Raw genomic sequence first — 26,884 nt, 5'->3', positions numbered from 1 at the left:
TAAATACGAATCTGTGACAATTTTATAGAAATTCACCATTAAAACATTCAAATATTGACCACCGGTCGAGTCGTGAAACCGGTCGACTCGAGGGCACTTTACCTTTCTTGCCAAATCTTCGGAAGATTTCGTCAAATTTATTTCGCTCCATTCGCCATATCAAAATGGTTGAATAGAATTTTCTTGCCAGAAGTCGCCTTTAGAAAATAACTTGAAAAACGCTTTTCTCGTTCAGCTAGAGAAAACGCTGTTCTACAAAAAAATCCTATGAAAATTTGTCATCTACACTCTTAGAAAAGTTTAGACGTGATTACTAATGAAAATTAGTTGTTCGGGCGATTATTATCAAATCTATTTAAAATAGTTCTTATATTCTTAAAACATTATACTCATAATAAATTAATTAGTAGTGAGAATATAAGACAATATTTACGTGGATAAGTTGCGGCAATTATTTCATAATGCTTTCATACAATTATATTTGCTTGTGTTAATTAAATGAAATCATTATTCCAACTAATATTGGTCACTAATTCCTTTTAGTTCTCACAACCAATGTAAATAGATGGGCCTATATTTTCATAAAGTTATGACTACTTTTCCAATAGTAAAGAGTGGTTTTTATTTTAGTAATGCGTTGAAGCTCTTTCGAATTTTAAGCAACTAATAAGAAATATGCATTACAATGAATGCTATATAGTAATCACAACTGATATGATATAGTTATTACAGCCAATAAGATGGGTATCAACCCCATTTATTTAGTAATTGGAACTAATATGTTATAGTACCCATTACTATTTTGATTTAGTTGTGATAACTAAATGAAAAGGATACTTTAACTAACTGTGGTCAACTATTTCATTTAGTTACCCAAACTAAATATATAGTTGGGTCTATATTTACTATATTTTATAGTTCTAATAACTGCGTATGAGCTTGTACGAACTAATTTTTTCTAAGAGTGTAGGTATTTTTTTTATTTACGGGAGTCCGTAATAAAGCGAATCAAAATGTGATAATTTTACTGCATGTCTGATACTATTTGCCCCAGCACTTTTGAGAATGGTCACAAAATTATCTTTTAGAGAACAGCTCGATAAATGTATTGCCTTACAAAATAGAGGAAAATGACTTTCACAAAGTTGTAAAGCAGTAAATTTCATAAAAAAAAATAAGATATACGTTTTGTGACTTTGCCTCAGTCTCCCCTATGAAAATACCCGGGCTCCTTGGAGTACTCAACGTTTCCTTCTCATACAGGTATAGGATTTGGTAAATTAAATGTTTGAAATCGACAACAATGGACATTCTACTGAGGTGGATTAACTGTCCAAAATTACAAGCAAGGTGTTCAAAGTTACAAGCAACGTGTCCAAAGTTACAGACAATTGCATGCCTAGATTTTTATTCCTTTTTAAACATTTAATTACAAGCACTTCCCCTATGTAGTATATGAACAAAAAATCTTCATGATTCTCCATAACTTGGATTGCAATTCAGTCCCAAAAAAATTAAAATTGTTTACTGTACTGTACTAATCTATATTATAATTTCCCTACAGTGTTTAGTAATATTGCACAGGGTTTGACCGTATTTCCCAATGAAATAAATTAAGCCAAAAATTTCGTATGTATACTAGAAAATTTGAAAAACCGAAAAGAGAAATAAAAAATGAACAAAACAACCTTTAACCATTCATTCACGTTGAACTTGAAGAGATTTCTCACCCATTAAACACATTCAAAAGTCCACCTGTGAGGGAAAAACCTTCATAAGTGTTTTGAAGATGATGTCTTGATCTCTTCCTTTGGCATCATTCAACAACATCTAATATTTTAACATCATTTCCCAATTATTTTTGGCTTCTATACTTAACAAATTTAATACTCTGTTCTATCTCAAAAGTATTTGTGTGTATAATTTTATAAATAGACATTTTATTATTCAGTGACATCATCACAGTGAGTGTGTGAATATTCAGGTGATGCAAATTCAATTAGAGAATTGTTGATGAAAAATTAATGGTGTATATTTATTGTTTGAAGGTGAAGGAATTTTTTCGATTTATTAGAAAGAACCCTCCCTAATATAAATGAGAGAGAAATCCCAGAAATTAGCAATTTAACCCAGACAATCAAGTGAGGAATTTCTCCTCTTGTTAATTTGCCGCCAATCAGTCATATTTTATGATTTTATTGAGGGAAAAGTGTGCTACATGCAGAAGTGCAATTTGCAAATTTCTTATTATGGTGTATATACGTATTAACCCCTCTAATTGTATATGCAATTCTTCTGCATCTATTCCACAATTCGTCACAATTGTCTTATTTGCAGATAAAGATTTCCTTTCTCTAATTTCAAAACTCTCACTTCCAATCAATCACTAACAATTGTTAACACTCATGTTGAGATACCCAAATGGGAGAGAAAATTATAAGTCTTTTATGATACACATTGCCGCTCCTCCGTGAAAAATCACACATGTATTTTCCCTTCAATTTCTTTGGTTGAATCACTTGGTACATTTTGTTAGGAGAAATTTTCTATATCCAAGGAAGGTGGGTATAATACATGGATTTTATAAGTTGCAATCTATCGGACAAGGTTTAAAACTGCAGTAATTCATATTCAACTCTCTGCACTCTATTGCAAATAAATTATGCAATAGTCATTGTGGAAAACTTGCTATAGAGGAAAAAAATGATTTAAACTAGAGAACTACGTCATTATTTCAAGAGTTGATGGTTGATGAAATATTTATATTTTGCTATGATATTAAATTAATAACAGGTTTTTATTGTTTGATACGAAAATTCATTGTCAAAATTCAAAAAATTCAGAAACGGCATAAACTGTAAATTTTTGAAGTGACGTTTTGAATAATTGTCAAAATTGAAAAAGTCAAAATAACAGTTCACAGATACTCTTAACGATCTAAACCAAATTTTTCTTACAGTGTTTTCATAACATACAATAACGTGAATTTACAGTGGTGAATTAAGAAATTAGACAGTAGCAAAAAAGAGCAGTTTGATTGTCGAGGCCAAACAAATAAACACATAAGATTATTTTTTTTGTTGGCACAGAACTGCTGCCTGAAAGAACAGTATAATGTATGTACAAATGACATGACCTCGTGACATTATGACTCACGTTGATTGTCTGGTGTTTAGACAGGGTTTTATTTGAAAATTTAAATTAAAAAAAAAAAGACAATCGAGAGACAGACGGCAAAAAGTGCATCTAAACAGCTGATAAGTTATCCGTGTGAGACTATCTGTCGCACAAAGACCGCTATCGCTATAGAATTGGAGGGGGGTTAGCGATAACTCCAGTTAAATTTATTTTCCTATAAATTCCCTTCCACCGCAATTAGCGATATTGCATCATGTTTCTCAGCTGAGACAATACCCCAATAACGCTATAAAGGTGACACTGTGTCTTGACGATACGTCTGTTGGATCGAAAATGTTTATTTATTTTTGCCAAAATGTGAAGATTCCAAAAATTTTCCTTGCAAACATTACACGATTTTCGACTTTATTCCTTATCGTGCACACCGATATTCAAACAATAAAAATTTAGTAACCTTGAAAGTTTTGCACGATAGACTGTATATCACCATAAAAAGTAGTACTTGAGAAAATTCGCAAACATTTTCCAACGGACATTCAAACGATTGATTTCCCTTCTTTTGCACACACTCATGAAAAGTGCTACATTGAGCAATTTGTGATTTTAGTCAAATCACTCTGCAATTACGCGACTCTATGGATATTTAATAAGGGACAAAGGCAAACTCTTATGGCATATACATAAAAGGGGAGATGTAGAAGAATACGTATATGCAGAAATTGCACCTTCTATTAAAGTTAATTAATAGTAGAGGTTAATGTTGAGTCACTTTAGCATCCAATGGTCTCTTTTTTTTCTTGTTCCTCTCTCACTTGGCCATCAATGCATCTTACCTGGCATTAACAGTTAGAAACCCATTAATACAATTGATGCAAGTTTTCCTTTTACATTTTCTTCACCATAGTGTGTGCATTATAGAAAAAACGAGACAATTTTTGCACCTGGATTGCACATGACTTGCGTTAAGCGCTCCAACTTAGTGTGTCAGATGACAAATGGAGGAAATGTCCAAGAGATTGAAACTCCAGTCTTGATAAGATTTGCTTTTAAGGGACTAATGAGCGAAACCCTCATTTGGAGATTAGTTACTATGGTATGGAAACGCATTATCGCATAGTAAAGTTCAAATGATCAAAGTTGTTATACAAAGTTTTAAAAATATCTGGATTGAAAACGATAATTTATAAAACGTCTTCTAAACCTAAACTGCCTTATACGAAAGAACTACTCATTAAATTAAAAACTACTTAACATTGATCATAAACTCGGAAAAAGATTTAACCTTAACAATTATACAGGAAAAATGCTAAATTTTTGTTTTAAAATTGAAAAAGAAAATCCAAAAAGGAATTTTGAATAAATTACTTATGGACGATTTCGATGATTTTATGTAAGTGACCTGAGTTCGATTGTAGCCCTTTTTATGTAATGTAATGTAATGCATGTACTATTAATGTAATAATGTAATGCACCTTTTGAGTATGATAAAAAAGGAAGGTGTTTTAGCTTGAGATGAATCAAAATCTTACTGGTGATTACCGGAATATTCCAGACCAATACTTTTAACATTTCAGTGAGAGTGCAAGAAAGCTCGATGTAACTATCTCACTCGGTCTCACAAGCAGTTTCAAAAACACTAGGAGGAAATTGGGGCAGTACTAAGCATGAAGTAGTTGTTTATTATTAATCGTATCAAGATATTTGTATTACATATCCCGTGTTGGAAGAACTTGCTAAGTCCGTTTTTAGACCACCCAGGAGCACCTACTCATGGTATGGATTCTTCTTCCTTGCACCCGAATTTTTTGGGCGAAAGCGGTGCATTATATTACGTTATTGTTACGTGTGAAAATTGTCTAAATCAGACATTCAAATCTTTGCACAACTGTGAATCAAGCTAGGGATCTATCTGCCCAAAGAGCCAACGGTCTTGTCTATTGCGCCACTGAGATCCACGGCGTAAAGATAGTTGTAAACACTACAATGTTTTACTGCTAGAACTCCACGGAGAGAGCAGGACATATCGTTGGTTGCGTCTACCTCTGTCGTATCTGCATTTCTTTTGTGTCAGCATTTCACCCAAGAGGGGACGTCTGTATTTGTAGCTTGCATTGAATACAGATACAAAACAAATGCAGATACGACAGAGGTAGACGCAACCGACGAATCCCTCAATTTTTTCACCCCTTCCCCTCCCCAAAATTTCACCACCCATCCCCCAGAGATCACTTTTCTTAACAGATCTTCACGTTTCAGACGATTTCTGAGAAATGTCGTCACGCTGTTTGACCGTTTGTTCGTCTCTTCGTCTGTCCGCCCTGCTATCGCCATCTCTAAAGGCCAATTGATAAGACTTGGGACCTTAGGATCGTTAACATGCCCCTCATTTTCCCCCACCTCTCCACATCCTCTCCAAAACCATGTTTTTTGGGATTTCTCGAAAACATGTCGTGCATTTTTTTCATTTTTGGATATGTTTTAGAGATTATCCAGGCGAACAATCGACCATGTGAGAAAATTCAAAAGGTCAAACGTTAAAAATGCTCTAGAGAGCGCATTTATCAAGCAAATGGGGTCATATTTGGGCACTTTGGAAAGGTCTTGGAATTTTCGACAAAATTGAATCGGTTATAAACCGATAAATACTTTTTGTCCGAAAGTAATTTTTATTAATCTTTAAACTATTTTGTGGAATCTTTTGACTGATTTCTGATTCGGTTTAAATCGGTTCAGACCCAGGAAACGTTAATGATGCGAAAGTACTTTTTAGGTACAGCATCTAAGTCACGAGTTCGAGCATTTCGCAAAGACTGGTACGCTTCGCCACCCCTTCAATTAGATATTGAATTTCAAAGGATGAGACATATATAAATAAATGGTCGACATAAGTCCACACGTGTAGACATAAATATTACTGTTTACAACTACCCCACGTTAACTACTGCCCCAGTTTCCCTATTTATTTATTTTAATCATTTTGATGTATTGAACTGATATTGCCATTTTGCACATTATTCAATTTACAATATTTTATTCGGTTCAAATGTGTATAAGAAATAGGGTTTCGACATCATTTATGGCCTGTCCGTACCTATGGTCTAGTTGCACAAATTTTCAATTTAGAATTACCTAAAAAATTATCTTAGAATTATAAAATTAAGAATACTTGATGTGTTCATAACAATTTTGTGGTTCATCAAAACCATTTTCGGACAAAAGTTTCGACGAGGACAATAAGTAAATTCCCATTGTCTTGTTTCACTCAGACTACAATTAAGAATTATTAATATTCTTATAATCACTCGCGGATCTATGAGAGGCAGGGCAACTTTGTACCCTAATTATCCGAGCACTCAATCTCGCGCTCTCTACCTCACCGATTTTTCACTTCTACGACCTAGCACGGTCACCGAATGATCGGTCTCTCTTATAAAGACTACCCTTATAGCGACAAAGTACTCGAATAGCCGAATCCGCCGAATGTGAGCACCACTGGTACCAATTCAAATGGTAGTTCTAATTGAAGCAGACGCTTCAATCATTTGTACCGGGCAGGACTCGAAATCACAACTGTGACAGTCGAGTAAGGAGTCACACCACTCAACAGCATAACGCTTTTACCAATTGTCCGGACCCCCTAGTTTCAAAGTTTTTATACTTGGTATTACAGTGTAAATTGTATGTTTGGTAGCATTCAAAAATGAATGTTTAATTTAAGTCATGCCCTCATTGTGAAAACTTTCCACCTTGTTTTAATCGTTTTAATATTCTAAACTAACTTTTCTGTTATAAGAATTCTATGTTAGTGTTTTGAAATATTCTATAAATGCGAAATGATCATTTTTTTTTAATTTTGAAAAAAAAAACATTTGCAAAATGTGTTATCTCATTCGTTGTTTATGTTCAAATATAGACGTTGTGTTGTTTGAAAATCACGCTTCAAAGTGTTATCTTTCCTATTTTTAAATTTTACATTTAAATGCATAATTTTCTGAGAATTCTTTGGGACAGACCTTTTGGAAAATCTTATCTCTCTTGTCAAGTTAAATCCCAAACAAAATATATACTTTCAAAAAAAATTATTATGAACAAAAATAGATGATCTAATTGTGGAAATGTCGTGATAGAAAATTGAAGACCAAAATGTACAACTATTTAGGCCCATTTTGGCTCTCGATAGTTTTTTTTTTTTGGGGGGAGACATCTGTGTAGAGTGGGAGAAATGTATTCGTGAGCCAGAATCACGTCAGAGTGAAAGAGCATCTCATCCTCCTAAAGCTAAAAATGTCTCACCTCCATCGGAACAGTTCAAAATCAAGGTTAAAACATGCGATAATATACACCACTTTCAGCTGATTCCTCTCGCAATTGAGCAACAATTGTTCCCACTCATTTTTAGCGTTACAATTATGTCTAATTCTGTTTTTTACACCTCACTGTGAATTGGTGAAAATTTCCAAGAAAACAATTTCATTTCGTGTTGTGTAACTTGGCGTGTCTCTTGCGACTCTCTTCATTTTAGAATTCTCTTCTTCTTTTCTGTCTGTGAATGGCATTTTAGAAGAGACAAAGAACCCATAAGCAAAAGAATATTCTGTCTACCATGTAGGGGAAAAAAAACCTGACGAAGGACAATCTGAGGATTAATGTTGAGAGAAGTAGGAGTACCTGGCTTTCGACATGGTCTCTTTGTCAGTGCCCTTTTGCGGAAGGCAAAACCGTTTTTTCTTGTCCTTTTTGGAGGACACTCTTTGCTGTATATGCTTCAAGAACATTTTCTAACACAATATAATGTTTCTATATATGTATAGAGTCAAAGAGTTTTTCTTTTAGCTTGTAATATTCTTACACACAAATACTCTGTAAAAGTCTCTTTTGTGTTGTGTATTTGCGCCCAGATGATCAACCATACATATATTTATGCGCAGGAGTATAGCTATGAAGCATAAGCTTCTTCATCTCTTCACCGCTACCTTCCTCGCCCATATTTTTCATCAACGCCATTGGGCAACATTTGAGGGTAAAAAAGATAAAGTTAGAGATAATATGAGGAATTATATGCATTTAACAAGTGCATAACACTGCATAGACTCTATACATCTCTTCAGCCTCCTCAGCTGTGAGAGTCTCTTTCGCAATATTGGCAAAAAGCATTTGCTGTACTTAAACTTTGAACCTTTTCTGCTGCGTATATTAGCACAACAAAAAAAAAAGAACTAGGGGAAGGCTTTGATGTTTCGCACACAAAAATGATGTTCAAGTTCAGTGATTTTTTCTGACTACCATGCAAACGGTATGGATTCTCCAACTATGCCAAATAAAATGTCTTACTTATAAAGTTGATAATTCCACCCCACAAAATCCCAGGAAATCCTTAGATTTTCCTCCAGAAGAAAATGAAAATTTAATGGCGATTTGTGCGATAGATCAATCAAGTTTCCATCTTCGCACACGATTCACGCCATCATTGAACACCCCATTTTCACCGCAAATTTTGCACCGGACACTAAAAGTTCCACATCATTGTTTAAATTGAACTCTAATCTATTTGATTAAACCGTTTTTAATAACACTGAGAGAAATCCGAAAAAGTTAAAATAACATTCCGGAAATGTTAATTTTACCCTGCATTAGGTGTATTATGGGTTAAAATAACCCTTTTTCATGTTAATTTTACCCTTAAAAAGGTGTAAAATTAACATTAAAAAATGTTGATATATTTTTACACTAAAAAAGTGTTAAAGTTACGAGGAAAAAAAGTTAATCGCACCCTCTTTTTTTCCAGTGGAGCAATAAAACATTTTAATATCACATTTTTGAAACTTTTCTGAGAGATGATTTATTGACACTAAAAACCATTTTTTGCTTGATTCTATGAGAATTTCACTCCGGAAACGGTTAAATCTGATGAATACTTTCTTGAAAAGTCCAAATATCACCAAATTTACACGAATCAATAAGTTTTTTAAAAGCTAAAAATTGACTAAAACTCTGCAAGCGAGAAGATCACACAAGATTCCACCATTCCTCCACGGAGCCGGATATGCACAAAAACATTTGAATGCGTATCATTGAAGATTTCTCTGTTCCTGCAGCTGCAGGAATCGGGATTTAGCACAGATATTGAGCTTCAGCATGTGAACAGGCTAAAATCTTCACAAAACAGCTTCTGTAAACTGTGTGAGCTTATTGTAGATGTGATTCTTTCATTGCACATTCACTTTGTTCAAACTTGAAAAAATATTTTTATATCAAAGAAATGCAAAATTGCTTAAAAATTACTCAACTGTGGTCTATTTGAGTCAAATCACTTCTTGTTTATCAACTTTAATGTTTGTAAGTTTTACTTTTAGTGGTGGATTAAATCGGTAGATTAAAATAGATGTGAATATGAGGGACGGCTTCTAAAACGAAGTTTCCTGGAAAATGTGCGAAGAAGCCATGTCTTTTATGTGCGATCGATGAATGTGAGTCAAGTTTGTGAATTTTCTTCCACCCACAAAAAGTGCCTCTTCAGCCTAAAAGATTTTTACATAAATCTGAACCCTTATAACCCCTCTATCCACTGTGATAGTCGTTTGTCAGAAAAGTGATATTAATTGTGCAAAATCGTATGAAGTATTACACATCAAAATTACAGTTTTGGACCTGTTTTTAATTTTTTCTTCCTGATACTAGGAAAAAAGGATTAAACTCTCAGTTTTTTTCAGGAAAGATGGGATTTAAGGCTAGCTATTACATATATAGCCATATGTGAGATTCATAAAGGAATATGGGAGAAATATGAAGTGTTTGAAGGTAGCGTATGTGCGAACGATCAAAGACTTTCCCTACAGTGCCTTTTCCATTTGTTTGAATTTGTATGAATAGGAGTAGGAATAAAAAGCGAGGCAAACGATAGTGTCACAACTTTTGACTTAATGTTATATATGAAAATTATGAATTTTATAGGCATCATTTGTCATGATGAGAATACACAAATAGAGTCAGCTGCATATGATGCTTTCAGCTGACAACGAGTTAAACCACTTTCGCACATCCAAAGAAACCCATCGACTATGTGTATATATAAAGTTTTTTTTTTTGTGGGGATAGTGTGTAAATTACATCCACAATTTGTCCCACATTTATCCAATAATCTACTTCACACATCACTATAATTATTTATGCTCCCAATTGAATGATATACTCTTTAGTTTTGTGATGATGTTTGTTTGTGGTGGATGAAGCATAAGCTTGAGATGAAACAAAAAAAAATAAAAATAAAACCACTTCTTTGTTCGCTTTTTATCCATCAACTCTTGGCATTATTTTTTTTCTTCTTCTTCAACGCCATACACAAGCTTCTCTTGGACTTTTCCTTGAACATTTTCCACCTAGTTTCGAGGATTTTCACTTTAGAAATAAAATTGCATAACTAGCCATTTGAACGCTGAACAGTTTTTTTTAAGTTTTCAGAGTGAAATACAACCGCACGTAAAAAATTCTGTCATGATACAAAAATAAAGAGCTTCACCCCCGCAAAGAGGTTTTATACAACTCTAACTTGTACCCCCTTCGAATGAGAAAAAAATCTTAGAAATTTCGTCATTTCTTTATGCATTGGTTCAAGTCAAAGTCAAGGGAAAAGGGTTGGGATAGATTGTTTTTTTTGCTATTTCAACAATGAAGTAAGAAGAATTTTTCGTGATATCGCGCTTGCCAAAAATAAAAAAATCCTATAGAAACAATTTGGTATATAATATAAATAAAAACAAAAACCATCGAGACCTTGAACGCTCGTGTCTCTCCCCAGGTTTTTCTGTATGTTCACCAGAGATATTCTCAGCTAACTTTGGAGGTGATATAGCGTCATCAGCTGATTAAATGTCAAGTTTCAATTTAAACAATAAATTCTCATTCTAAATGTGCCCCAATCCCTGGGTTAAATAAATGCTATATAGAGAACCTCTTTGGTCAAGCAGATAGTTAAAACCTCCCTAATAAACTAAGGTCAAAAATTACCTGGGAGTTTCTCCGAAGAAAAAGTAAAGCCTCCCAAAAAAAATATTCATTATCACAACAAAATCCCTTGGATAATGGGGTGTGTTTTTGTCAAGGTTGACTATCTCAAAGTCATGGGAAAACAATCCTAAACCAGGGACTTTTGACCTATTTAATATTCCACAAATATTGTCCAGGATTCAATTGCGTGGGATTAGGCTATCGAGTTCAATTTTGCGTTGATATAAACCCCAGTATTATGCAATTAAAGCAAGATGGCGGTCGGATTTTTCCCACTCTATGTGCAATTTTCCTATGAGAGAGCTCTTATGCTCTTCTTGGATGATCCCCAGGAAACAAAAAAGGAGAGCTCACAGAGAGAAAATGTACTTTAAATATATATATATAACTCAAGCTTACTCGTCAAATCTCTTCCCCGTAGATTTTTGTGAAAATTTTGTGAGGGCAGCACAGCACACAAAAACTACACTGGACAAAATAAATTTGTGCCTTATTTTGCTTATTTTTCTCTCTATCTCTCTCTTTTAGTGTCTTAATAAGTAAAATTTGTGTATATATGGAAACAACGATCGAACTAGATTCGGGACGCGCTTTCAGCTGACTAACATTGGCTTTACTTTGCACTTGGCTCCTCACGAGAAAACCCAGAGCCAATATGTACAAATACATTCAAATATTGTGTTTTTACATAATTTGCCCCTCTCTACATTTACTCCAATAACCTATACTTTGCCAAAAAGGTCTCAATATTGAACATGAAAACGCGCACAAATACACGCAAGCGTACAGTAAAGTCTGTCACTCTTTTGCCCGACCCTTCGACAGAGCACAAAGAGGACCATACAGCATATGCTCTATCCCTTCTTGACAAAGTACATGTCCTCTTCTTGACATCGTGCATATGATTCACAGCAAATACGTGATTTTCCTTCCAATACCAAATAAGGGTGAATAGAAATACTATATATACACAGAGCTATATAGAGTGTTCTATGTTGTATCATTTCTCCTTTTCCCTTACAAAAAAAAACAATATCCCGGGATGAGTAACTCTTTGAACTGGTGTACAAATCTATCGATTGAAATAAATTTTTTAATGCGCAATTTCTAATGCCTAAAAATATCGTTTTCTATGTAGCCCCACTTCACCTTAATATTTTACTCAAAATTTAAAAGAATCGGAATCATAAATAAAAAATTAAAGCATTATGACCAACGCGCAATAACTTTTGTTTGTAAACATGTTTTCAAAATTTTCTATAAGTGTGAGCGAGACAACTAGATCTAGATCTCACTCACTCTCACTGAAATGTCAAAAACATGTTTACAAACAAAAGTTATTGTGCGTTTGGCATTATGCCCAACGCACAATAAAATTTGTTTTTGTTTTGGAAAGAGCTTTGGATTGGGAACTAAGTGCCATAAAAGCTCCAATCGTCCAATCGAAATCATGTTGAGAAATATCAGATTACGGCTGTTGTAATAATGATAATCCACTTATTCCCAACGCACAATAACTTTTGTAAACATGTTTTTGACATTTCAATGAGAGTGAATGAAACCTAGATCTAGTCATCTCGCTCACGCTCATAGAAAATTTTGAAAACATGTTTACAAACAAAAGTTATTGTGTGTAGGATATTAAGAAAACGATAAATAAATGTAAAAAAAACAGCAAATATACATTTATCCATTGGCGTTATTAAAAAAAAAAAAAACAAAAACAAAAGATCATGTAAATCTTATATATTAAAAAAGGGGTGGCAAAGCGTCTCAGGCTTTGCAAAATACTCGAACTCGTGATTTAGATGCTATACCTCAAAAGCACTTTCGCATCATTTACCATTTACCGGTTCTCAACCGATTTGAACCGATTCGTAAATCTCTCAAAAGATCCTCCAAAATTGTTTTAAAAGTATTAGAATTGATTTTCGAATAAAAATTTAATATCGGCTATGAACCGGTTCATTACCGGTTCAGAACCGGTTAAGTTTTATAGAATATTCCAAGACCTTTCCAACGACGCCAAACATGACCCCATTTGATTGATAAATGCGGTTTCTAGAATCTTTTTAATCTTGGCCTTGAAAAACCGTTATTAGGAATGATTCAACTGTATTTTCGCACATGGTCAAATATCCGCCTGGGCAATCTCTTAAACATATCCCATATTAAACAAAATCGCGCGACGCGTTTTCGAGTGATCCCAGAAAATATGGTTTTGGAGGGGAAGGGGAGAGGTAGGGGAAAATGAGGGGCGTGTTAACGATCCTTGGGTCGACTTATCGGGAGAGGTCCCTCGAAGGTTCCAAGTCGCTATCTCTAACCGTTTGGCCTCTAGAGCTGATGATGAGCCGGTGGACAGACGGACAAACAGTGTGACGACATTTCTCAGAAATCGTCTGAAACGTGAAGATTTGTTGACAAAAGTGGTCTCCGGGGGGTGGAAGGTGGAAATTTGGGGGGGGGGTGAAAAAATCTAGGGATTATATCGACAGCTCCATTCCATACTATTCTAAGTCGACTTAGCCTTTTATTACTCCGAGAGATATGTTTTTGCTGGGACCGAGCAAAAACCCCTTTGTAGACTTTAGACTTTAGACCTACCCCTTTGTAGGTCTAAAGCCCTTTGGCTTATTATGACCAAGAACCATTTCTAAAATGCTAAAATACTAAATAAATAAATAACAAATAACAAACAACACAAATGAATTACAATTTGTCTCCTTATAAAATTAACTCACACACATTTAAGGCTGTCTCTCCATTAAGTTAGATTCTAATACCATTATTATTTAAAAACATCACAATTTTCTTTAAGGTTTCCGAGAGCTTGTGTTCCATACACAACCCTAATATGCCCCTAACGCAGAGATTAGGGGATATAAGGCTGCAGGAAATCATCAGCTAATCTCTTCCACGAACACACCTGAAGAGGACGTGATCAATGTCCTCATACTCATTGCAAACCTCACATAATGGGTCCTCAAGCACATTAATTCTATGTAAATGCGACCTAAGTCGGTAATGGATTCGCCATTAGTCGGGTTATTGTCGTTATCACACCTCTCGACATATGACCCATCCCTTTAAACCAAGGATTCGTCTTGCATTCTGGCAGGATTGAATGACAATATCTGCCCATATCATCCGTCAACCATGCCATCCTCCATTGAACAAGACTCTCCCTTCTTGCTATTCCGAACCAGTCCTCAGATCTGACCATTTCCCCTCCGTCTTCAGATGCCCTTGCTCCTCGTTTTGCTGCTTCATCTGCCTTATTATTACCGACCACTCCCACGTGAGACGGGACCCATAACTAATGGCCTCTATACACTAGAGAAATTTATGTCCATATTGAAGAGTTTTTCCTACACAAGCGTAGGGAATTTGCTAGTGACTAGAGGCCATAAATATTCAACTCAATTGTCAAACGTCTTCAATTGCCAAACAATAAGAAATTGCAGTAAATTTTTAAACATTTAATGGGACAATGCCCCTATAATCAACTTAATTGAAAATATTTCCAAAAAAATTTCTCTGTTTAGAAATTAAAACAGTTATACCACAAGGATAATCCCAGGGTCTGAAAATTGTATAAACATTTGTAGTTAAACTTGGTTTGCAATAAAGCAAAATTAAAATTTATTATTTTGTTAAACTATAAACTTTGAACTCCTTTCGCACAAATTACTTTTCTGCGTGAAGTCAAACCACTTATGATTCCATTTCCTTTATAAATGGATTTTTTTTAAACGTCTATTGATGTTGTTTTAAATTATCACTCAGAAATTCCGAGGGAATTTTTGTTCCAAAAGTTTCCACAGTATCTGGCTAGTTTATTTATCACACAGACACTAGGATATCTAGAGGATTTCACAGAGATTTTTCTTGTCCTAAAGCGAGACTGTGCAACATTTCAAATGAATAAAGTTGCCCAGCATTAGTAAGGACTTAATTTAAGAAAATATCAAATCATGTAATCGGATATAAATTTAAATAGAAATATCAAATTTACGGAGCCGGTACTAAAAGCTAAAGTAAACGCCCTGCAATGTGATTTGTTTGATGTTACCACATTTTTTCGATACATTTAGTTCTTCACACTCTAAGCGAAACGCTAACTTAAAATTGTGAGAGTCAAGCTAGGAATCTCAGTACCAAATATCTGACTGGCGCTCTTACCTATTGTATCACGAGATTTCCATGAACCTGATTTAGCTCAAGGAATCTATGGAATGCAATCATGGAGATGGTGATCTCCATTTATATCATATTGACCATATAGATAGATATTAAAACATTTTAAGTTTGTCCTGAACAATTATATGCAAGACCTCTCGAATGAAGGAGTCGTTGGCAAAAGTCGTTGAGTTTCGAGATACTTATCGGTGACCTGTACGTATGAGTAAAATTGCGTAGTTTTCGTCTATGATAATATGATGGAGTCGTTGACCTCACGAACTCTGTGAGACCAGAGCATAAATCTTTCGACTTTGTCCTTTGCCCTTAATCAGCACGACCGAATCGTCGTGACGGACCTGACGGACAGTAATATCGGTCACAAAGACCTCTTTCATGTTCTATACCACTATGTCATATCTACTCCTTTTGAGCAATGCCCCCGGAGTTCTTTTGACTGCAAATACGTGACTGAGTCACGAATTTCGTCGTGATGTTGACCTCTATTGTGGTGAACTTGCATTTCACCCTATCCTGCCTAGTGTGTTGGCAACACCTGGACGACTAAGCTCATACATAGTCAAGTTAGTTCTTGACACACTATAAATGCAGCTTAGCATTTAGCACTTAGTGTGCCTAGCACATAAGGGATGCTTAATTCTTTTCTGCTTTATTCTTGTCGTATACTTCATGCGAGCAAAGCATATCCGCAGCGAAGTAAATCGGGTATATCTACTCTCATGAGCTAATTTTTGAGTAGGAAAAGTCTTTCAGGCTTCGCACATACTCTATTTTAAACACTTTATATTTTCCCATTGTTCTTTAAAAATGGAGGAAAAAATGAAAAGTTTCAAGAGTATAAGAAGGTCAAGGAGATGAACTCCCTCCGGATGCGTCAGGGGGTGCAATCCTTTCAGGACAGGAAAATACAAAATTCTTTGCCAAAGCTTTCGACGCTTCAACGCGTCTTCCTCAGTGGTCAAATCTGTGATTTGTCTCTGAAATTTTGTCCGGACTGTCTGTTTACTACTCCAAATGAGGATTTACAGGGAAAATCGGGAATTCGTCGCGGGTACTCCTTCTTGGACATTGATCTGAGGCCAACTGTGAAGTTTCAAGAGTATGTGCGAAGTCGGAAAGATTTCCTCTATTGATGTTAAAATACCATTAGCAATTCTACACTGATAAAAAAATATGTCAAATTGACCCTTTCGCGATCCTTTTGGAGGGTCAAATATGATCCACCATTTCAAATGGTTCAATTTGATCTTTCTTTGAAAGATCATATATTGACCTTTTGCGAAAGGGTCAAATTTTGAGACTTTGAAAGGTTCACTTTGACGACCCTTTTCAAAAGGATCACCTGCTGAAAACACTCAAAGTACGATATCCAATATCCGATACGATATTGTTTTTCTTTCATTGGAAATTTGATGTGAAAAATTGAAAAATTTTCATCATTGCAAAAGATCAATTTGACCCATTTCCAAGTCTCTGTTGTGACCCTTTTGAAAGTGTCAAAAATTTACAGAAAAATTTCTCACGCAATTTTCTCGCAAATTAATGTTCTTTTGAGTAAAATATTGTTCTTTAGACAAGCGCAACTTTTAAGGAAAGACAATAAAAAAAGTTACTGATTTTCGTTTTGGAATGTCTAACATTGAGAAAAAAAGAGGGTGAGAATTACTTTTTGTCCTCATAACTGTAACACTTTTTAGGTGTAAAAATATATCAACATTTTTTAATGTTAATTTTACACCTTTTTAAGGGTGAAATTAACATGAAAAAGGGTAACTTTAACCCCCCAATACACCTGAAAAGGGTAATATTTACACCGATTTTGGATCAATACTGCAGGGTAAAATTAACACTTCCGGAATGTTATTTTAACTTTTTCGGATTCCTCTCAGTGAATGGAAAGAAATTAAAGAGTGATCTTTTTGAAAGGTTCAACTTAAGGAACCTTTCAAAGGGTCACTGTACGGGACCCTTTACTTGGGTTGTTCAATTGATCTTTTAACTCTTTCGCGTCATTAGGGTCATATATGACCCGGGGAAAAAACAATTTCTTTTGACTATTTACATTAATTGAAATCTATCGGTTTGTGCACGACATCATAATAGAAGGATGTAATATTCTTGGCTAATTTTCTCAAGTCTCCAGATATTCAGGAAAAGAAAATATTTGAGATCAAAAATCACGAATTTCGAACTTTGTGAAATGACTTTTCTTTTTCAAAATTTTTTATATTCATTTATTTTTTTTAGCAAAAAGTTCTTTAGAAATACAAAATAGAATATCCAAAGATTGCATATTGCATATTTTGATATAATAAATTACTCTCAATTTTCCAAAAAAGCGTGTAGAATTTTCCGGGTCATATATGACCCTATAGTCCCCAAGGGTAACAGTGTTTTCGTCCCAAACCTGCAGCGAAATGTAGTTGGGACATTGTTTTTCTTTGTGAAATGCAGGTGGGACATCTTGCTCCTGGACATTTCTTCTTATATCTGACGAATTATAACATATTTTGCAATATTTTAGAGTATTCTGCAAGCGTCTCATATTGTGCAATTGTATTGTGTGTGAATAAATATGTGGATAAGTTTATTTTTGCCAAATACCACTCAAAATATTGTGACAGTGACTGTTCAAGGGATTACCAGGAAGATTCCTTGAACACCAGGAGTACAGTGTTCATCAAGACAATCCAGTTTGCCATGGTTTTAGTCAAATTAACAACTTCAAGCAAAAAAAAACTCTTAGAAAGCCCGTGATATAGATTTTGAAAATGGTAAATACACTTCCCTTGAGGACAACAGGGTCATATATGACCCAGGGTTTTTCCGAGTTTTCACGCAATGGAAAATTTTTTTCCTCTCTGAACTATTATATTTGATCATAAAGCATTAGGAAAAACTCAATTTTGCATGAATTCATCTGTTGAATAAAAGTGGGACGCGAAAGAGTTAAAGAATGATCAATTTCACTTATTTGCTTTGATGATATTGACTCTTTCAGGCAATGACCCTTATAGAAGAATCCCAAGTGACCCTTTTATTTTTACCAGTGTATTACTAAAATTTTTAATAATAGAAATTCAAAGAAATATAGAAAATAAATTTCTTGCAAAACTAATAATGCTCAGTTACCCATCCTGGACAAATATGATATCATTTTCAATTGTACTACACACTACAAATACATTTGCACAATGTGTGTTTGTATGCGTGAAGCTCTCTTTTAATACCATCTCTCTCAAACAGAGAGAAATATACATGATCCAAAACAGTCCAGCGGGCAGCAAACAATGACTTTTGTGCCACTATTTTGATATTTTTTTTATCTTTTCAAAGCCAAAACAAGAGAGAAATAAATAGAAGCAAAGCGGCAAATATCAAAAATTGCTGGACTGAAAAGGGTTTACATTTGCATTTGAAATCTCTCCTCTCTTTCTCATGCTATTTTGTATTTTCGTTGAAGCGAGTTTGCTTTTGTGTGCCCATCTTCCTACTCTAATATTAAATTATGCTTTACTTTTTTTTATCATTCATCGTGAGTTTATTTCCAAACACACATTGATGACTTTTAGAGGGAGAGAAATAGAGAAAGAGAGAGACAGAGAGTTAAACAAATGATGGAGCAATGCAATGAATAGTTTCAGTTGTTGATATTAGAAAATGTAATAATATTCTCTGTGTGTCTTTTTTTTCTTCTCCAAACGAGATGCCCACAGAGAGACATTTCAATTCGCATCAATTGTCCAAAGAACCTTTAGAAAACATGCACACAGCTCGTGGCTCAATCAAAAATCTGTGTCGTCAAACAATTCAGCTCTTTTGTCTCTCGCGCCCACCCCCCTGGTCTAATTATACCCGCTTTAACAAAATATCCCCCCACCGAATAACATTCAATTTCGATCGTATTTGTTCTTCTGTAAAATGGAAAGATTCGATGGAAAATGTAGCGCTATATTTTTGTATTCACCAAAAACAAAAACAAAACAAAAAAATAACTCACAAAGAGCTCATCGAAGGGAAAATCTCGAATATGGAAATGTGAGCTTTCTTTTTATTCACGAACTTCCATTTTACATTACAACAAATCCGTTGTAAGTGTGATTTTCTTATCTGTTTGATTTGGCGACACGCTCCAGTTCGTCCTTCTTTTTGATGGCATACGAGTTGGATGAACCCTGTTGATTTGTTGTTTTGTTTTAGAAGAAAAGAAGAAAATACAATTTATTTAGAAATGGGTTCTTTAACACTTCTCCTAAATTTTTTTTCTTCATATTCTGCGGATATTTTAAGAGCTATTATTCCAAAAGTTTCCACAGTATCTGGCTAGTTTATTTATCACACAGACACTAGGATATCTAGAGGATCTCACAGAGATTTTTCTTGTCCTAAAGCGAGACTGTGCAACATTTCAAGTGAATAAAGTTGCCCAGCATTAGGAAGGACTTAATTTAAAAATAGAGAAAAAACACTTGCGTTTTTTTTTTTTTTTTTTTTTTGAGAAAAGCAATATGGTATTTACGAATGAAAATTTTATACTGTAATATTGAAAAAAAAAATGTTGACAAAGAACAAAATAATAAAACCTTCTGCAAACATTAAAAACATTGGTAAAAAAAAAGAACTACATGAAATGAGAACAGATACAAGCGTTTCTCGTTAAAATAATTAAATCATTTATTCAAAGTAATTGCAGTATAGAGTTGAAGAGTGTGGCAATAGCGCAATAAAAAGTAATTAAAAAAAACGTTAAAAAATCATAAAAATTGAGATACACATAATTATTATGCAAATGATATTTCACTGAAAATTATATACCTTATAATTTCTAGAACATATTATAATCATGCTCGTAAATCTTAGTTTTAAAACAATGCATTTTTTTCAATGGGTCAAGTGGTAGAGCACTCGCTCTATGATGCAAGTGTCCCGGGTTCGAATCCCCTTTAGGTCACCAGGAATTTTTCAGGCGTTAAAGGTGTTCGGATTGTATCCAGTGAGCTTCACTGCACTTGATTCCACGGGCATGGGTCTGACAACCTTATTCCGTACGTTACATGAAAAAAATAATAATGCATGTCTAGAAATCCCCTTACGGGAAGGCCTTGTTCCTTCATGGAATGTTGTACCAGCATTATTATTTTTTTTTTATTTTTTCAAAAATTTTATTAAACTTCTACTATTATACCCAAGCGCCTGGCAAGTTGGCCTTTTTATATGAAACTATTTGAAGCCAATTCCCAAATTGATCTCGGACTCAGCTCACAGTGCTCCGAGGAAAAAAATTATTTAAACAAAAATTTAGTATATTTATCCCTCCATACGGAAAAATATCTTATAATACGGAAAAACTTCTCACTTTTTAAATATTTAGTAAAACGATCACGAGTGTAGAAAAATTCTCATACGCATTTGTATGTGAAAGTAAGAAATTGGCTTCAACTTTGAAGGCCACTCGCCGGGGACTAGATTATACCTATTCTTTAAACTTAAGAATCTGCTTTTAAAAAGCCATATTTCATAAACTTTTTTTTATTAGAAATGCAAATACGAAAAACCAGGGCTAAATTAGCCAGGATTTAATTTAGTCAATGATATGTTATAGTTTGTCTTAAAAAAAAAGTTGATTAAACCTTTAAACAGACACAAAGCCTGAGTCTCCGTCTTCCTGCTCCAAATTTAATAACCAATCATTAATCTGATTATTTATATTGTTTGAAGTAGAAGGAAAACCATAAAAATGTATCAATATAAGTCTAGGGGAAACTGGGGCACCACCAAACACGGGGTAACACCAAACACTGCGATTTCTTAATCGGATATTCGACTTCAGAGGACAAGACTTATAGAAATTTATAGGCATTATAGGTATGCTTGCCCACTGAAGAAGTGGCTGAGATAGTCCGAATAGTTTAGAAATAAAAACTAGTGTTTAGTGCTACCCCGTGTACAGCTGAATCTGTTTGTTTGAACTACTTTTACTCCGCGCGAAATTCGTTCTACGTACGATTTATTCAAAAGAATCCCCCTGCGGGTATGCAATTTTCTCGATGCTTAATGCCATTTCGCGCATTTTTTTCGGTCCCGAAAATGTGCATAATGCCGGGATTGAGTGTACTTGTGTGGCGTGCGTAGTCCTCTCCCATACTTCAGTTGCGTACTCTGCTACAGAAAATGATAACGCAAGAGCAGACGTACGCATCAGTTTCGGCTGAGCTCCCCATTGAGCGTTCACAAGTTTTCGCAGTAAGTTATTTCGTGTCTTGATCTTGTTTTTAACGTTACTGCAGTAGGTCTTGTTTGTGTGAGTTTTATCAAGAATAACGCCAATATATTTGGGCGTGAAATAGTGTTTTAGAATATTTCCTTTCCATCTTACATTTTAAGCGAGTCTTGGTCCACCTGTGACGCAGATGGAAAAAACTTCCCTCTGTTTTAGAGATTTAGATGGTTCTCCTCAAGAGACTCAAGCTGGGCTCTAAGTCTTGAAACGTGTCTTGAAACAGCTAGAGCCAAGTCATCCGCGTACAAGAACGGAGACGGCAGTGACTGATCATTTGTGTAGATGTTAAAGTAGGAGGCCAGACCACTATCTTGCGGTAGGCCATTTTTGCAGTCTCCGTTTGTATTTATGACCACGGAACTCAGCAAAGAATCTGGGGTTCGCTAAGAGAACTCCAATCATCTGGGCGACGCCATAGTCATTTGTAAGTTTTTAGATCTTGGAAAAGAGAATTCTGTGATTTACCGTGTCAAAGGCTACCGAGAGATCAACGAAGGCAACACCTGTGATTCTGCCTTCCTCAAACCCATCCTCAATTGTTGAAAAGTGAGGTTCAGTACTTGACCAGAGCTGGATATCCCAGAGCGGTATCTAGCTTGCTTTCTGATCAGCTTATGCTCTACGGCGGGTGCAAGTTTTTGCACCAGCATAGCGTCACCAAATGGGTCCGCATCAAAAGCCCAGAAGTATTCTGACATTATATTAGATATCTCAGAAGGCACACCAGGATGTAGTTAGTGCGAAAGCCTCTTGGAATGCACGACCTCGAAATCTTTTTCACTGTCTCCACAAAACGCTCGTAATTCTCCGGTTTTAGATCACGACCGAATCAACGTTTGACGAGAAGCTTCTCCAATAAGCCTTACAGAAGTCGAACCTTCTGCGAAAAGATGCGTCTGTAGGCTTTATAGAGGCCGTAATTTGATGATTTTAAGAGGACATTATGTTTTTCAAACAAATTTAAGCAATCTATTGCTAAAGAATTAATTTTCCGACTCTAAAGAATCGAATCTCAAAAATCCCTAGAACAATTTGCTGTAAGATAGAATTTTTGTATTTTCAAAAATGACTAAGATCAATAAATGAGACATTTAGAGAATTCACAGGAGGTGTCTCTATTGGTCAAATATATACCCCCAAGGACCCTCTATGCTCTCCCGTAGAGAGCACCTAAATATCTGGTTTAGTTTGTTATATAATATATGATTTTTTTAAAACCTCAGTCCAAAGCATTTTTTGGGATTTCTTAGGAAAACCTCACAATTTCACCCTCAAGGGGTGGTTTTACGGATTTCATGTATTAAACAAAGTTGTAGGGCAACTCTTCACCATTCCAACGGATATCTAAAATTTTAATTCCGCTCACTAGAACCGGAGATATAATCAATAAAGTTAAACAAAACAGCTAAAAGGCAAAAAAAAATTCTCAGAATTGTGATGTGATTGAAAAAAAAATTAAAGTCATTTTCTAAATAAGTTTACCCAATAGCATAATAATCAACTAATACTTCTTAAATTTTTTTTTTCATTGTATTCCTGTGTAATTTCTTCAAAAGTTTCGCTTGATATGAAATTAATTGAAGATAATACCAAAAGTTTGATTATACCCTTAATAATTTTTTTAAATAAAATATTTCCCTTAATATTTAAGTAGGAGCAGTAGGAGAAATCGACAGATCCAAACATTGAAATTAATAACAATAACGGACTATTAAAAAAAACTTTGATTTTTTAATTCCCCAGAAAAGCTATGCAAGCCATTGTGAGTGAGAAGGCGTCGACCTTGAGGCAGACCCAGGACAAGGTGGCTGAATCAAATTCAGTATCTTGCCTTGGAACACCTTGGGATCGAATCCGAACATCTTCTTGAAGTGTCGGAGGATCGACAAGCGTGGGCTGCTAAATTGGGATAAGCAATAGGGATATGCGTTTGAAAATTATGATGATGATCATTTTTCATTATGAGAACTATGTTAAATCTTTAACATCTTTCAATATCGGATGCTTCTTATTTCTCTAATTTCCATAATTTTTTAAGGTTTTATATTCGAAGGAAACAAAAAAGTGTAGCTTCTACAAACGAATTGCTGTATAAAAAGCTTTGCAAGAATTCCGGAAAGCCAAGAAACTTCGAAAGACGTCTTGTCCGATATTAGACACAAAGTATACTTAAGAATAATTTTAGATTAAACAAAGATAACAAAACCACTATTCAAATGAAAAAAAAAACATGAATTCAGAAAAGGAATTTTGCTCAAAAAAATTAAATTTGTTATAAAAAAAATGACGCTTCAAATTGAGAACTTTGCTTCTGTCCGAAATATGACGCAGTTCCCCTATTTTTTTCAACATTCCATTTTTTTTAAGAAATCGATACAGGATATAATAGAGAACTGTAAACGTAAGGCGTAAAAAAAACACAAAATTCAAAGAAGTATAAATATAAATTGCATTTTTGGGTAGTTTTTATCCACATGAAGCATATGCTTCATTGCAATTTTTTTTTCATTCTTGTGATAGTAAATTTTAATGAAGGCCTTGGGAAAATTCTATTCTAGAGCATTTATTTATTGATTATTATAATTCCGATAAATTTTTAAGCTTCCTATTCTTAAATTTGCCTTCGAAGGCAAATTCGTGTTCTTGCAGAGGTCCTTATTTTCAAGAAGATAAAATCACTTGAGATTTTATTACAATGAAAATTAAATACTGATCTCAGCTTTTATAAAAATATTTCAACGCAATTTTTAAATTGAAAATCTTTGAATCAAAATCGTTTGCATTTCCATTACGTCCCGGAATAAACCAATCAGCCCAATAAGCATTGGAAATATTCAACAATTTCTCAATTTTCAAAAGGTACACATTGCTTTTCTCAACTAAAAACTTTGGAGAATCATATTTGGATGCAATAAATGAACAATAAACTTACCTTCTCGGCGTTGATGAGCTCGTCAGCCAAACATTCGGCAATGGATTTGATGTTCCGGAAAGCAGCCTCACGTGCTCCAGTGCAGAGCAGCCAGATAGCCTGATTTACACGACGCAATGGAGAGACATCCACAGCCTGACGACGCACAGTTCCGGCGCGTCCAATTCGGGTGGAATCTTCACGTGGCCCACAGTTGATGATGGCCGTGACGAGAATCTGTAGAAATTGCAAAAGAAATTTTCTTTGGAAAAATATCCTTGGCTTTTCCAAAAGGAAAAACTTGTCGATCACATTTTTATTCCAATCCTCAAAGAATAAGGATTAAAAGTGAAATTGGAACTGTTTTTCTCTTGTCCATCGTGATACTCTGCACTTTTTGGAGTCAGCGAAGAGTTTTAGAGGTTCAGGACGTTGAAATGAGGAAAAAGTTTTTTGGGGACTTACCTGGAGGGGATTCTCTCCGGTTAGGAGATGAATGATCTCAAAAGCGTGCTTAACAATGCGCACAGCCATGAGTTTCTTGCCATTGTTGCGCCCCTTCATCATCAGGGAATTGGTGAGACGCTCGACAATTGGACACTGAGCTTTCCTGAAGCGTTTAGCAGCATAGCGTCCAGCTGAATGGGGCAAATACCGTGCGTACTTTTCCTTCACGGCAATGTAGTCCTGGAGGGACATGTCAGACACATGGACATCGTCGCAACTCCAGCGTCCGAACAATTTGATGTCCGGAAGTTCAGCCGGCTGTGCCACCACGGTGTGCTCCTCTGTCTGCACAACGGGTGTCTCCGGTGGAGTCTCCTCGAATGTCTCGAATTGCTGGGGTTCAGCTACTTCACTCATGGTGCTGGAAAATTCAGAAAACAAATTAAATTTTTGGAAAGGTACAAATTTAAGGTTATGTTGACATGCAAAAGAAAAAAGTACATCATAAATTCCAGGAAAAACGCCCATTTGTTAGAGAAAATGCATAAAATGTTTCAATTTATTAATACAAACTGGATTTAAGAGCAAATAGGGGTATAAAACTGATATTTTGAGGGAAATATGACACGTGTTGGCAAATGAGGATACAAGAAAACCAGAGCGATTTACGCCAAAGTAGTGGATTTTCACGAAAAAATAACACGCAAAAAATCAACCTACGAAATTAATCTTTCAGATTTTGCACAATTCAAGGGAAAACTGATGGTATTTACTTACAAATTTCCTTAAAATACAAATTTGCAGTGCGACACACACAATGGCGTCCGACGGAAAGAGAGATGACATTTTGAGACAGTGACAGCCGTACTTCCGCTGTCCCAAATTTTCAACATAACCTCACAATACACTGTAAAAAATAGAAATTTTTATACCAAACAAAATCAACAAATTCATGAAAAACATAATAAAATATTTTGATGGGGAAACCGGAAATCGTCGGGAAATGGGATCTCTCAAGGAAAACTCATTAACTTTTCTCATCATTCATTAACTTTTTCGGGTTTCCCTATCATAATATAGTTATCCTCACGTCGGTTTTTGCTTCACAATTAGAAAATATCAACAGATTTGACTGAGTAAAACATATTTATTCAGTATTCAACGTTCATGTAAGGATTAGTAGCTGTAAATAGATTTTGACGTCGGCCGTGTCTGGATTTTTCCCCATTGTTGTTTCCTCTGACTTTCTTCTTCCGCTTCTCCAGTTGCCTTTTATACCAAACTGGGTAATTCCCAAATTGATCCTTCATTGTTTTTGCATTGTAAACATGTTCAACTTGCGTTTTCTCGTTGAAAATCTTCACCGTTTTGGGGGCTTTTTTGGAGGAAGCTGGAGCTTCATCGTCAACAAGCATGGCATCCTTGTTTCTCTGCAAAACAATAATAAAATAAATTTATAAATGCCTCTCAAAGAGCCTGCGGTTTGTGTTTACCTTTTTGATACTTTTTGCATCTGTGACAGTTGCAATTTCTTTGACCTCCTTTGAAATTTCGTTCCCCTTGTCGTCAATTAGTCCTAAGCATTTTTTTAACCTTGCCAATTCCTTCACAGCAAACCTCTCCCTCTTCACATTGTTATTTTTCGCACGCCTTTTCCTGCCCATTGCGAATTTTATGGAAAAAATATACGCAGAAAATTCCTTTGCTGCGTTTGTAAACACGTGTTGTGTCGGAAAGGATGACAGCCAATTGGCATTCGACGAGTTCAATTCTATACCCGCCTCTCCGATGTATTTTATTCCCAGGGTTCGGTGTAGTCAAATGCAAAATGTATAAAAAAAATTGCAAAATTGTATAAAAATAAGATCTAAAAACAATGAATAAGAATTTTAAACTAATAA

General features: G+C 35.0%; 3 protein-coding genes across 5 annotated transcripts in view; all 3 read right to left on the bottom strand.

The window, feature by feature from the left end:
• The window catches only part of LOC129804264 (tumor protein p53-inducible nuclear protein 2), a 31,206-nt gene extending 18,041 nt beyond the window's left edge, over positions 1-13,165 (bottom strand). For all 3 annotated transcript variants that reach the window (XM_055851413.1, XM_055851416.1, XM_055851412.1), the window contains exon 1: positions 11,542-13,165. The gene's annotated coding sequence lies outside the window, so the exon portion shown is untranslated. The remainder of the gene's footprint in view (positions 1-11,541) is intronic.
• Positions 13,166-19,374: 6,209 nt separating this feature from the next.
• LOC129804267 (40S ribosomal protein S5) lies at positions 19,375-25,837 on the bottom strand. The gene is made up of 4 exons (XM_055851420.1): positions 25,761-25,837; positions 25,002-25,404; positions 24,558-24,773; positions 19,375-19,520 (listed from the first exon to the last, which is right to left on the bottom strand). The coding sequence occupies exons 2-4, from the start codon at positions 25,398-25,400 to the stop codon at positions 19,452-19,454; spliced, it is 684 nt and encodes a 227-aa protein (XP_055707395.1). The 5' UTR covers positions 25,401-25,404; positions 25,761-25,837; the 3' UTR covers positions 19,375-19,451.
• Positions 25,838-26,110: 273 nt separating this feature from the next.
• On the bottom strand, positions 26,111-26,735 carry LOC129804272 (protein LLP homolog). Its single transcript, XM_055851427.1, has 2 exons — positions 26,477-26,735; positions 26,111-26,413 (listed from the first exon to the last, which is right to left on the bottom strand). The coding sequence occupies exons 1-2, from the start codon at positions 26,645-26,647 to the stop codon at positions 26,135-26,137; spliced, it is 450 nt and encodes a 149-aa protein (XP_055707402.1). The 5' UTR covers positions 26,648-26,735; the 3' UTR covers positions 26,111-26,134.
• Positions 26,736-26,884: the final 149 nt, after the last annotated feature.

This window comes from Phlebotomus papatasi, chromosome 2 (genome assembly GCF_024763615.1).
Source record: "Phlebotomus papatasi isolate M1 chromosome 2, Ppap_2.1, whole genome shotgun sequence".
Taxonomy (NCBI): Eukaryota; Metazoa; Arthropoda; class Insecta; order Diptera; family Psychodidae; genus Phlebotomus; species Phlebotomus papatasi.
The sequence above is the reverse complement of the archived record's forward strand: the minus strand, read 5'-3'. Positions and strand labels throughout refer to the sequence as shown.

Coding starts and splice junctions, on each gene's coding strand:
- LOC129804267 (XM_055851420.1), bottom strand. CDS start 25,400: ATGAGTGAAGTAGCTGAACCCCAGCAATTCGAGACATTCGAGGAGACT. Junction 24,774..25,001: donor CCGGAGAGAATCCCCTCCAG/GTAAGTCCCCAA, acceptor CAATTTCTACAG/ATTCTCGTCACGGCCATCAT. Junction 19,521..24,557: donor AGCTCATCAACGCCGAGAAG/GTAAGTTTATTG, acceptor ACAAATCAACAG/GGTTCATCCAACTCGTATGC.
- LOC129804272 (XM_055851427.1), bottom strand. CDS start 26,647: ATGGGCAGGAAAAGGCGTGCGAAAAATAACAATGTGAAGAGGGAGAGG. Junction 26,414..26,476: donor ATGCAAAAAGTATCAAAAAG/GTAAACACAAAC, acceptor ATTGTTTTGCAG/AGAAACAAGGATGCCATGCT.